The following is an 11,597-nucleotide window of genomic DNA, read 5'->3' on the forward strand; positions in this document are numbered from 1 at the left end:
ATTTACAGACTTCATGTCACCTAAACGTGAAACCACCTCTGCCTTTGTTTTAGAGAGCAAGAGGCTCTTTGTATTTGCCCGACAAATATAAGTATCCACATTAGTGGTGAAGGTTTCCTCCTGAATGCTCGTACCACCAGTCAATCTATCAGGACTAAAGAACCTGCACATGACAAACTAACCCTCTGAGGTACAGCTAAGTCCCTGTGTGTGAGTGCGTCCCTTGTGGCTGCAGGACGGACAGGGACACTGGGCTGCACCTCATTCCATTCCTGACCCCTTTGTGTTGGCCACACACATCCTCACATGCCATTCTCAACCTCCCTCAGCCTCTCTCTCTCTCTTGCTCTCTCTCTCTCTGTCTGTCTCTATCTATCTATCTATCTCTCTCAAGACAGACGAGAAAGACCAGTGGGACAAGGACAGGTGGGTCACAGTATCTGTGACTGTATGTGACCTGTTGCTCTGATGGATGAGCAGCACACACTTGTCACACACTGGACACTGAGCTGAGCCATCCAGAATGAAGACATAACCAATTTGAAATGTGAAGAATCTCCACTGAGCACTTCCTTTAGGTAGTAAAAAGAAATGAAACGTGCATTTTTAATTCCCACATCTTCCTCTAAATGGGCCACAATTGTAAAGCAAATTTAAAATAGTTGTTTTAAGTTCATCCTGACACACATTATGTGTATTCATTTTATTTATGACTAACTCTATGTGCCAGTCTCCAGAGGTCGTTCGCAGCCTTTGGCAGCAGCTACCTGCGCAACAGGTGCAGCAGCCACTCTGACCATCACCATCCGAACACAGCGGCCTGTTCGCCTGGATGAAACCTCGATAACACTTGGTTTGAATTCTAACCACTGTGCATGTGAATGGGGGTGTTCTCACCTGTGGGGGCGCGCAGAGGAGCAGCAGGGTCCACAGACAGACGCTGGAGCGCAGCAGTGGCTTCATCATGACGCGCGGTCAGGGAGACGACTGAAGCGCTTTGTTTTCTATCCGCTGAGTCCTGTCATGTCCAAACTTTGTTCTCACTTAAAAAAAAAGATCCAAACTCTCACTTCTGTGGTGAACTGTCGCTACTTCAAGAGAACTTAGTCGTGAAAAAGTTGGTAACCTTGTGTTTTACGCGTTGTTAACGGGGAGGAGCGGCGCGGCAAATTCGGGGAAGTTTGGTGAAGTGTGCCACTCCTCCTCCTCCTCTTCAGCCCAGCAGCTCTGCTTCGTTATCACCACCCGAGGAGTCCCGATCGGGGGGGGGCGACTATGAGGAGGAGGAGAGGGCTGTCTGGTCAAGCAGAAATAAAAAAGAGAAAAGAGTCATCCCACATTCTTGCCATAACATGGCCAATCAGGGTGAAGGAATTCATCTCCACGGAAAGACGAGCAGCTGATGCAAATGTTTTTAGGAGACTTCCCTGAAGTCAGTGGCTGAGATTGGCTGCTACACACACAGAGTTCACAGGAGCAGGGCCGTAGAGAGGAAATGTGTGTTCATCAATCATAAGAGGGGGCTTCAGGCAGACGGACAATGGGTGTCTTCGAGTGATGCTCCGTTACAAGAATTGTAAGATGAATGAATACGTTTCCTGAGCAGACGGAAGACGAATGGAATCATTATTGTCATCACTGACTGATCCATAATCACTTTGTCAATTTATCTAATTCCAGAAATCTTGCTGTCTATCTGCCCGTCTGTCTTTATGTCTATCTGTCTGTCTGTCCCTCCATCTGTCCATCTATCCTTCAGTCCACTGAATAAAGACACAACCAGCGCTTTGTAGCAGCGTGGTCTGGGACTCATCAACGGATTCTCTAGCTCGGGGTTCTGCGCACTGTGTCCAGCTTCACCAACCTTTGAATCAATCACTGCAGGTGGTTTTTACAGTTTCAGAAAGAAAACCACAACCGGTATCACCACAGGCCAAACAAACAGGCAGGACGTTGTTTCGATGGCAAAATGGTCGTCACATGTTTTCAGACCCCAAGGCAGCGTTGCCACGCTGCTTGTTTGTCTGATCAACAGTCCAAACCTCAAATATACATATTCAAATAACAGTGAAATAAAAAGGGACATGTTTGGAGTTTGCAAATCCAATCGACAGATAATATAAAGGATACAGAGTTCTGTGGAAACAAACATGTTGGGGTTACAAGTCAAGAGGGACCAGAAGTCCAGTCACAGACAGTCCAGGGTAGTTAAATGTTTGAATCAGGAAAACAACTATAATATGGGAGTGTGCATGACAAGGGCTAGTCATGTAAAATGTATTTATAGAACTTTTTTTTATCAGCTTTGTCACAGAGCGCTGTTTAGGAAGCAGCAAATAACAGAAGACTCTTGTGGATGGATGACTGTGAAAACAGTATACAGTATACATTGTGGTACGATGTCTAAAAATAAGAAATATGTGCAGATATTTCAGAATGAATAGGACTGAGGCACCATTATCCATTTTTTTCTCCTTCCCTTTATCTCCCATGTTTAATTCCTGTTTGCCCTGATACCTTCAAGTTTCTTTTTTATTTGTTTATTCATTTAATTCACTGTGTGAGTCCATTTTAAAGCTTGAAATATTTTCATACCACCGCTTACGCAACAAAATTTTACAAGGAGTCACTGTTTTGGGTGTTACTCATCCATCACTGCAAACTGTTACAGCAACATATTTACTATCCTCTATCTTCCAAGGTACACAGCAGCATTCACATCTTGAAGCTACATTTGAATTTCTGACACAATACTGTATTCAAAGATGGAGGATGCATAAGCCAAAATATCTTTGATACGAACGCTGCCAACAAGGTCTTGCCAATACTCACAGAACAATCATGAGCTCAGCTGTCAATTATTCCATTTCATTTTTCTTCAAACCTAAACTTACACTTGGACGGACATCCGTGTGATAAGAACAACCGAAAATGAGAGGAAACATCTTTGAGAAGAAAATATTTTTGCTTTTTAGTTTGGCTTATAATGTGGAGGAGGCAGTTTATCTCCTATAGAAGCCAGTGAGAAACCAAGGCTTCATTCTTGGGAGCAGTCATGATGTCCATCTTTATATCCAGTTTATGACTCTGCATGATAGACGTAGATCTTAAAGGTACAGTGTGTAAGATTTAGGTGAAAGGGAACTATTGGCAGAATGTAGAATAATCCTCATGATGTTTTCACTAGTTCGTTTCATCTAAATTGTATGAATTGTAGTTTTCTTTACCCCAGAAAAGGCCCTTTATATTTAAATACTTTATATTTAAATACTTTACATTTACATCTAGGGGACCCTCTCTATGGAGGCCGCCATGTTTTTTACATTAGTTCAGACTGGACAAACTAAACACCTTCTGAGTTTTTATGACTGAATTAAAGGCTACCACAGGTTCTTTTTCATGTTTAGAAGGAGAGGGTGAGGTGAGGGGTGTTCAGCTGCAACATGCAACTTCAACACTAGATGTCCCAAAATTCGACACACTGAACCTTTAAAGGATCTGGCTGAGAATGTTACTGGTGTGCTCGTGGAGCATTAACACTTTTAATACTTGTGTTGCTTCGTGTTGCTTTGCTAAACATGTGCTATGTTAAGCGAGGGATTTTTTGACCTTTAAATAGAGCACAGGATGCCGAAGCTGCCACATCCTTTTGACAGACAGTTTCATTATGAATGTTAACAGAGGCCTGCTGATGATGGTTAATGGAGTTAGAGATGATATGAACTGGCCACTCTGACACACCATTCCTTAGAAATGGTTATGTAATCTGGAATGTTCCAGCGTGTTTGTCACTTTTTTCCCTTTTTTTTTTGCAGGGCTGCTCTGTACATTTGTGCGATTGTTGCTCTACACAGTTTATATTTATTTAGACCAGTACATCTATCTCTAAAGTTTGTCGGATGCAGTCCGGCTCAAGAGTCAACTGAGATGATGCTGATACTGTCCAGGCAGACGGGATTTTATCTTATCTGCATGAAGTCATAAACATGTACACATCATTTAAACCTGAGACCTAAACTTTATTTATATTTATATTAAACTGTTCTATATAGTGCAGTAAACCGACCAGATGCAGCTGCTAGCCTAGCTCCCCCTCACCTATCTTTGTAAGCAAGAAAATAAATATATTTTTCCTAACATGTCGTAGTATTATTGTATTGTTCATCTTATAAAGATATAAAGGTTTATGCCTGTTTATTTGGACTATTTAAATGCTTGTGTCACGGATGTAAGGGATGCATTTCCTTTGCCCTCAAAGAGGAAGTGCAAACACGCTAGAAGCAGTTATGTTATTTACTCACATACAATGGAAATCAAATGCAAATGACATGCCTGAGTTCAAACTTTTACATGTGTGAAAAACATACGTCACTGCCAGTGACTGTCACTGTGTTTTTTTCCATCTGAACTTTTGCCAAATTACAATCTATAATTCTTTTGAAAAACAAACAGAGGAAATAGAAATAGAAAAGGAAAAAAGAAATGGTCCGATTACATAAGATGGTGTCCATATGATGATTGACTGTGTTTTGTGATTTCATATCTTCTCTGTGTAGCTGGACCGAGCTTCAAAGAAGAGAGCGAGCAAACACAAATGGACCTGGTTCAAGTTCAAACAACGGTCTGAAAGGTGTTGCCCTCAGTGTTTGTTCTCCCTGAAAGAAGTTAACAGCAGGAAAACATTTCAAGTTCCAGACCAAATAATGAAGACAATGGAGGAGTTTTATCATTTCTTATACACTGGAGGTGTTTGTCTGAGATTTCAGTTGAAGAACATATTAAATATTTTTTTAGTTGCGAGAGGATGTGAAGCCATATCACTCACTTTTTGCCGCTAGAGACATACTGTCACATAGTTTCTCGTGAGATCAGTTCAGGATGTCATCACGTTTTCATTTCTGACTCCTACTATCTCATCTAAAGGTGCTGACATAATTCAGTTTCACCTTTAGTCACAGTCTGGGATGAGGATGTTTTTAATTTGTTCCAAACCAAGAGGAATCCACTGTTCATCAGAGATAAAATGATGCTTCTCTGATACAAATGATCTGGAATTTTCTGGAATTACAAAAGAAACATTTCAATTATTGTTGAATGCTGAATAAAGTCACAAATTCTTCTTGTTCACTACCACCACTGAAGGGTTCAGAATGGTTATTAAACCTAATTGAAGGTTGTTTCATTTTAGTCAGCTTTTAAATGCATCATATCTGTTTTACTTGTGGCTTTGCCCATCTCAGCTGTAACTTCTGGGGCAAACTGCATAAGGTGAAGGTTAAACTCTAAACTCACTGTTAGTCAGTATCGAGCCACTGCTGAAGAGCTCCCATGATTCCACACTGATTCACTTCATCCAACAAGGTGTTTTGTTGTTGTTTCGATTGAGACACACCTAGTGGCCAAAGTCACATCTTGTATGTTTGATGCATGTTTGTATATGTGGAATGTTTTTTCTACATCAGGCTGTGGTTGACCATGACACATATGTGAATTATTAACCATCTTTCAGCTCTAACTGGCTCTAAGTAGCAGCCAGAGTAGCAGGAGGGAGCGCCACATGAGCAACAGTCTGACAGGATGCACGCTGTGAGGTTATGGACAGTTGTGATGGAGCTTCCATGGAGATTCAGCCACTGGGTGCAGAATGCTCCGTATAAAAACTCATCATGTCATTCCCTTTGTACAGATAAGACCTGTTCTACAACACAGAGACGTTACAGCAGAGATAGTAACACAATTAATCATCATCTGAGCAGTGAACAGTAATAAATAAATGATAATGATGAATAATTAACTAAGAGTGATAAAAAGTAGTTAACGACTTGTATATACTTTCAAAAATATAGATACAATATTTGTCAAACATAAAATATTTGAAGTTCAAATAATTTACTCTTTTGTTGCTGTATGATTGTTATCTATGTTTTCTCTGATTGGGAAATTCACATTTTTATGACGTTTTGGAATGACCACTTTGAGATCTGCATGATTAAAGTCCTCTGCTGTGATGATCGTCAGCTGTTTGTTAATGTCAAGCAGCTTTTCACGCATTACCTGAGCCTTAGTTCCTTAGTTTGTGGGGCATACGTCCACACTTGGAGCAGTAGGTGGCGGTAATGCACCTTAAGCAGGATTCCAACTGCCGTTAAACAAGACAAAGTAGAAGAAGAAGACCGCAGTAAATCATTGCTCTGACCTCATATTGTTCTTTAAAAAATAAAAGGTTGGTAACAGCTAATGTACAGAACTGTCCATATTGCTCCTTCCCCACCAATGACTCCACTCCTCTTACAGCTGTAGGCCTCCTTTTGCACTTCCCCCACCGCCGTCTGGCTATGACTCCCTCTTCTTCTCGCTGCTTCCACAAGCTAAACTCTAACTTTAAACTCTAGAGAACAGGCCGAGCATTTACACATCACAGGAGCATGAACCACTCTCGATATTCCCCCTTTCATCTCTGTGTACGTTTGGTCAGAACAGAAAGTTTATAATATTGCTTGAGCAAAAAAAAAAAAGGATGGTGACAGTCACTTATCAGAGCAGGATCCTCCTACTCTAACTCTGCACTCATCTCTTCATCTGCATGACTCTCATTTTGTTGTTTATGTTCAGATAATGGACATAATTGCTGCTGTGACCCATGAACATGTTATTACAAATTCACTGTCAGGGCTTGTTATTTAGAGTTGGACACTGGAGTAAACAGGGATTTCTAATCTAGCATTTGAAACTGTCCAGTCCGAAGTCCCTCGAGGGGATTGTACAAAGCTGAAAAAAGGTTAGTAACAGTGCTGCCGTGGTGAGGTCATTGTGACAGAGCCCTGCAGCGAGGGAGGAAATGCAATGGAAAGACGTTATCTTTGTATACTCCTTTACAAGATCTTACTTCTTACGAGACCATCTAGTTAATGTCATTTAAGTGAAAATATACAAAACATTCCTTTTTTCCTGACTTTTGTTTTTACTCTGTGTAGCATAGCATAATAATAATAATAATAATAATAATAATAATAACATAGCAAAGTAAAACAGTCGCATCTCATGTCCACACGTGACATAGACGTGTTCCTCTAACAGCACAGGACCATAAGAGCTCTACTGATTCGTCCTACGACTCTAGTTAATGTCTTTTTTAGTTCAAACAGCTTTATAAAACCTCTGTTTTTATTGGTCACATTTTAACTTCAGGGAAACAGAAGTGTGAGTGGTTAGAGAAAGTAAATCAGAAGGTAATGAATACCCAACAAGCACCAGAGTTACTAAATAACTGAATCACTGCCTGCACACGAACGAATGTTAGATAATGATGAGTTCAACGGGTGATGTCTTGATACTGTGGGAATAAAACTGTGTCACTTTTACACTTTTATATTTTTGATTGATATTTTCTGTTCGCTCGAGTAAAGTGGAGGTCATTCAACCAAAGTGAGCAGCAGCCACTAGTGTGAATGAGAGTCATCATTAGTCAGCTATTCATTAAGAAGAAGCCTACTCCAGCAATTCTCTGTAGCGCCAACATGAGGTCAGAGGGGGGTCACACAAGATGAGGTTTAAACTAGACATTAAATGCAGCGGAGGCCAAGATTGGATTAGTCCCTGCAGAGTGACGCTCGCTCCCTGATAAAACTGACTACAACAATTTCCCCCCAAGTGTTTGTGTGTTAATCAGTTGTAGAGTTCCTCTTCATATAGTTCCTAATTTGTTTCTTTTGTGCACATAACTGGTTACCATGGTATCAGTGACGAGGAATCATTCTCCTCTTAATTGTGAGTCCTGACACTTACTCGGTTTCATTTATCATTCCAGGAAATAGTCTCCCTCTTCAGATCCAACGCTATGTAACATCAACATGTGTCTGTTTGGAAACCAGCTGACTGCGGCAGCCTGCCCAGCTGGATCAGCTGTGTTAGACTGTGTGCCATGTCTCCAGATAGGAAGGCTTGGAAAGATGCAGCTGTCGGCATATGGATGTGACACGATGAGTCACAGTCAAATCTGTGATCTGCATCGGTTCAGTCACAGACAGGAAGGCTTCAAGTTAGATGTCCCCGCACTAGCAATCACTTCAGAGGTGTGTATTAATGAGTGTGTATCAATGACCAGACCCAACTGGCCACTAGTCATTCACAAAGATGCCCGCAGTGAGCCATCAGTACCACTAGAGGCCTTCATTTGTTTCCAGAGGAATGTTGCTCCTCTGTATAAATTGACAAATTGATTTTTATCTTATTCACTCTAACTAAATAGGAAATAACTGCTATCAAACTTCTATTCATTTAACTTCCCATACTTAATGAAAATTCAAATTAAAATATCAAATCAGACCAAAACGGCTTTAGAAAAATGCGGTGTGAGTGCGGCCTGCAGAATATGAGGAAGTGATGTAACAGTTTAATGTTTCCAGTGTAGCTGTCAGTGAAACAGACGGCTCAAGGCCACTGGCTTGTATCATTAATTGGGTTACATGACGCTTTCACTCTCACCATTTATACTGAGTGACAATGACCTTGTGTGTGTGTGTGTGTGTGTGTGTGTATGTGTGTGTGTGTGTGTGTGTGTGTGTGTGTGTGTGTGTGTGTGCAGAGGTGAGATCATTTTTAAAAGACGAGGAGGAGAAGATAAGGAAGTACAGAGGAGTTCATTTAGTTGATTGGAGTGCAGTGGGGACAGCGAGGATGTGTGGGAGAGATATATAAGCAGAGAGGATTGGACGATGAAGTGGGTCATAAATAGTGAAGAAAGATGGGAGAGAGGGGGAGAGAGAAAACCAGTGTACAGTTAGAGAAGACGTGGTTTGGCAATTGGCTTTAATAGTTATATACCCACACAGCTTCATGCTCTTGTTGCATCTGAGTTTTTCCAGTTATATTCAGTTAGGTGTATACAGGTGCTTATGTTTCTGTGTGTGTCTGGACAGACTTTATCAGTTGGTTGGGGCCAAACCCAGAGGTGAAAGGAGGCTGAGTATTTGTCTTCCTCTCTTCAGGTGGACACAGAAACATATCTCCAGACGGTTGATCATGTTGCTGTGTGTCTGCGGGGAGGTGTAGATAAAAAAATTGTTGCTAACAAATTTGGCCGTTTCACTTAAAAAGTGATGACGTGTGTGTTTTTGTTGTGTTTGCAGATTGTTTCTGCTGCCCCCGTGTGGCTAAGAAAGTGCGTTGTATAGTGTAGTACTGTGCATACCATTCATTTTCTTTTTCTCTCACCATTCGACTTAAGCTACATTAAGCTGCATCACCATAAACATATGAATTTAATGTAGTGCTTGTGGCCAGTCTGCCTCCCAGTATTTGTGTTGATCAGATTGGGCTGTTTTCTGCTGGTCAGTTCAGAGAGCTGACAGGAAAAGGCAACCATATGGCAAGACAGGGAGGAGGGAGAGAGAGAGAGAGAGAGAGCAGAGTGGGAGGGAAGAGAACGTAGGAAGTGAGAGGGAGAACGCGAGAGAATAATCAGGAGTAGTGAGAACATGGGGATGACAATAACAATCCAGACCGGAAACAGGAGAGTAGACCAGGGTGATGATGAGTTACGAGTGTGGGTGGGTGGGTGAGGCAGTCGGGGGGGGGGGGGGGGGTGACTGAGATGAGTGAGACACAGGGTGAGAGGCAGAGGAGGTGACAGCGGGGGGGTGTTCACTGCTCCGTGATGTGTTATGATCCGACTCCACAAACACACACGCACACATATATTTGTGTCTCTTAGGAGGACACTGGTTTGACTTGTATTTCTTACTCGGAGACTCACAAAGTTGGGAATGTTCTATTCTGTATTATTTCCATAATAGACCTGGGGCCAACACACATTGGTTTATGGTGCAGAAATCAATCTTTAAAAAACTAGAATACGTTGTTTTTATTTTGAAAAAGACGTGGATGAATTCACATTTGTCGAGTGTTCATTGTGCTTTTGGGCACATCTATGGCACATAGGTTTTTGCTATATTAGCCTGTCGGCGACACAGTAACTGTTCTGTCATACATTCGTTGCTGGTTTTAGGCATTTTCAGGGTTTGATGACAATTATTACAAAATAGAATATAACCACCTTTAACCTTAAATCCCTAAAATATAATGGTTCACTTTGTGAAAAGCATCTTTTGGAGCTGAGTCCCCACGGTGTGGCTGTAAGAATAGATTTATGTCCCCATAATGTGATTAATACACATGCAGTCTCTCAGTTGCTCTCTTTCTCTCTCTCTCTTTCTCTCCAGGTCCCTTGCTCGCTCTCCCTCATTCTGGCTCTGTTGCCAAGGCTACCGTACAGCCTCTTGCTGCATATATAGACGATGCTGCCGCCTGTGGATCTCGCTCTCTCTCCTCCAGGATACTAACAAAAGAAAAAAAAACCCATCAGACTTTTATACCTAAACCTCTTTTCCACACACAGATTTTAGACACACACATTTGCAGATTCTGCCTTTCCAGACCTCGCACACCATCCTTTTGCTCGTCGTTGTGCTTCGCTGTCAGTCTGCCTCCTTCGCCCAGACAGAGGAGCAGTGAAGGGATTGGATTGGTGTGGTGCTTGGCTCCTGGGTTTTTGGCTCCGAGGGTGTAGAGCAGCAGATGGCGGTGTGAAGACGGGCTCAGCCAGGTAAGAGGACTTATCCTAACCAGACTTAAGGCTCATGGGCAAGTGACTGTTCCAGCCTCCCTCTCCTCTCTCATGTCTCTCCCTCGTCTCCCCCCTCCGCGGCTGTGCGACATGAGGTGAATACCAATTCCTCAGCAAAGCACCCACAGTTCATATGGCTGCTGCGCTTCTCTGGCTGTAAAAAGGTAGGGATGTGTGATGTAGGCTCTGTGTGTGTGTGTGTGTGTGTGTGTGTGTGTGTGTGTGTTTGTGTTGTTTTTCCTCAGATTATGAAAACAGATCATTTTCCAACAGGTTGGTTCTTTGATGCTGGTGATAACTCTGCATTTTCTCTTTCATCTATTATTATTCCGAGCTTGATTTCCTCAGCGTTGTATCATGTCTGTGTGACAGTGTGGGAGTTACCAGAGAGAGATGCAACAGTCCACCTCCCTGGGTGATTCATTACTAATCCATCCAGCTCTGCACTGTGTGGTCCCTCAAGCTCACCGTAGCCATGTACGTGATATGAATGGTGTTTTGTCTTATAGCATGAATGACTGCCAGAGAATGCCATTCCTGCGCTGGTGTTTTTGATGCAGTGCAATCATGTAACACAAGCCTTTTGTCACAGGGAATCCAGATTTATCTCCAGCAGCTTGTAAATCAATTCGCTCTGCAGCATATTTCAATTATTTACACGGCACAACTTAGGCTGAATTGTAAGTTTATACGTGTGTTAATGAGATTTCTCTGTGAAATGCCCCTGGAGCTGCTGCTAGAGATTGTACCAGTGTATGTAAACAATGGAGCTGATTGATTATCTGTCTGTGTGATATACTGGAGGAAGCTGCAGGCTCGCTGGGTGTTTCATTTTAAGGTCATTTTGAGCCTATGTGTGTATTAATGTCAAGGTGTGTTGGAGAGGAAGGCTGATGAAGCAGGTCACGGCCCCCGTGACTTTATCTCACGTTACCATCCCATCATCACTTTCAGTAAGAGCTTCCTCTTTCCT

General features: G+C 42.1%; 2 protein-coding genes across 4 annotated transcripts in view; one reads left to right on the plus strand and one right to left on the minus strand.

The window, feature by feature from the left end:
• Positions 1-1,221, minus strand: part of ptprja (protein tyrosine phosphatase receptor type Ja) — a 32,608-nt gene extending 31,387 nt beyond the window's left edge. Inside the window, exon 1 of one of the 2 annotated variants that reach the window (XR_011243479.1) lies at positions 898-1,221. Coding sequence is in view for 1 of the 2 variants with exons in the window: in XM_069528734.1 (XP_069384835.1) it covers positions 898-966 (69 nt within the window). In the remaining variant the exon portion in view is untranslated. The remainder of the gene's footprint in view (positions 1-897) is intronic. The other variant, XM_069528734.1, reaches the window with a different exon arrangement.
• Positions 1,222-10,240: 9,019 nt separating this feature from the next.
• ptpn5 (protein tyrosine phosphatase non-receptor type 5) overlaps positions 10,241-11,597 on the plus strand; it is a 13,259-nt gene continuing 11,902 nt past the window's right edge. Inside the window, exons 1-2 of one of the 2 annotated variants that reach the window (XM_020102114.2) lie at positions 10,241-10,603; positions 10,739-10,788. The gene's annotated coding sequence lies outside the window, so the exon portion shown is untranslated. The remainder of the gene's footprint in view (positions 10,604-10,738; positions 10,789-11,597) is intronic. The other variant, XM_020102113.2, reaches the window with a different exon arrangement.

This window comes from Paralichthys olivaceus, chromosome 7 (assembly GCF_024713975.1).
Source record: "Paralichthys olivaceus isolate ysfri-2021 chromosome 7, ASM2471397v2, whole genome shotgun sequence".
NCBI classification, from domain to species: Eukaryota; Metazoa; Chordata; class Actinopteri; order Pleuronectiformes; family Paralichthyidae; genus Paralichthys; species Paralichthys olivaceus.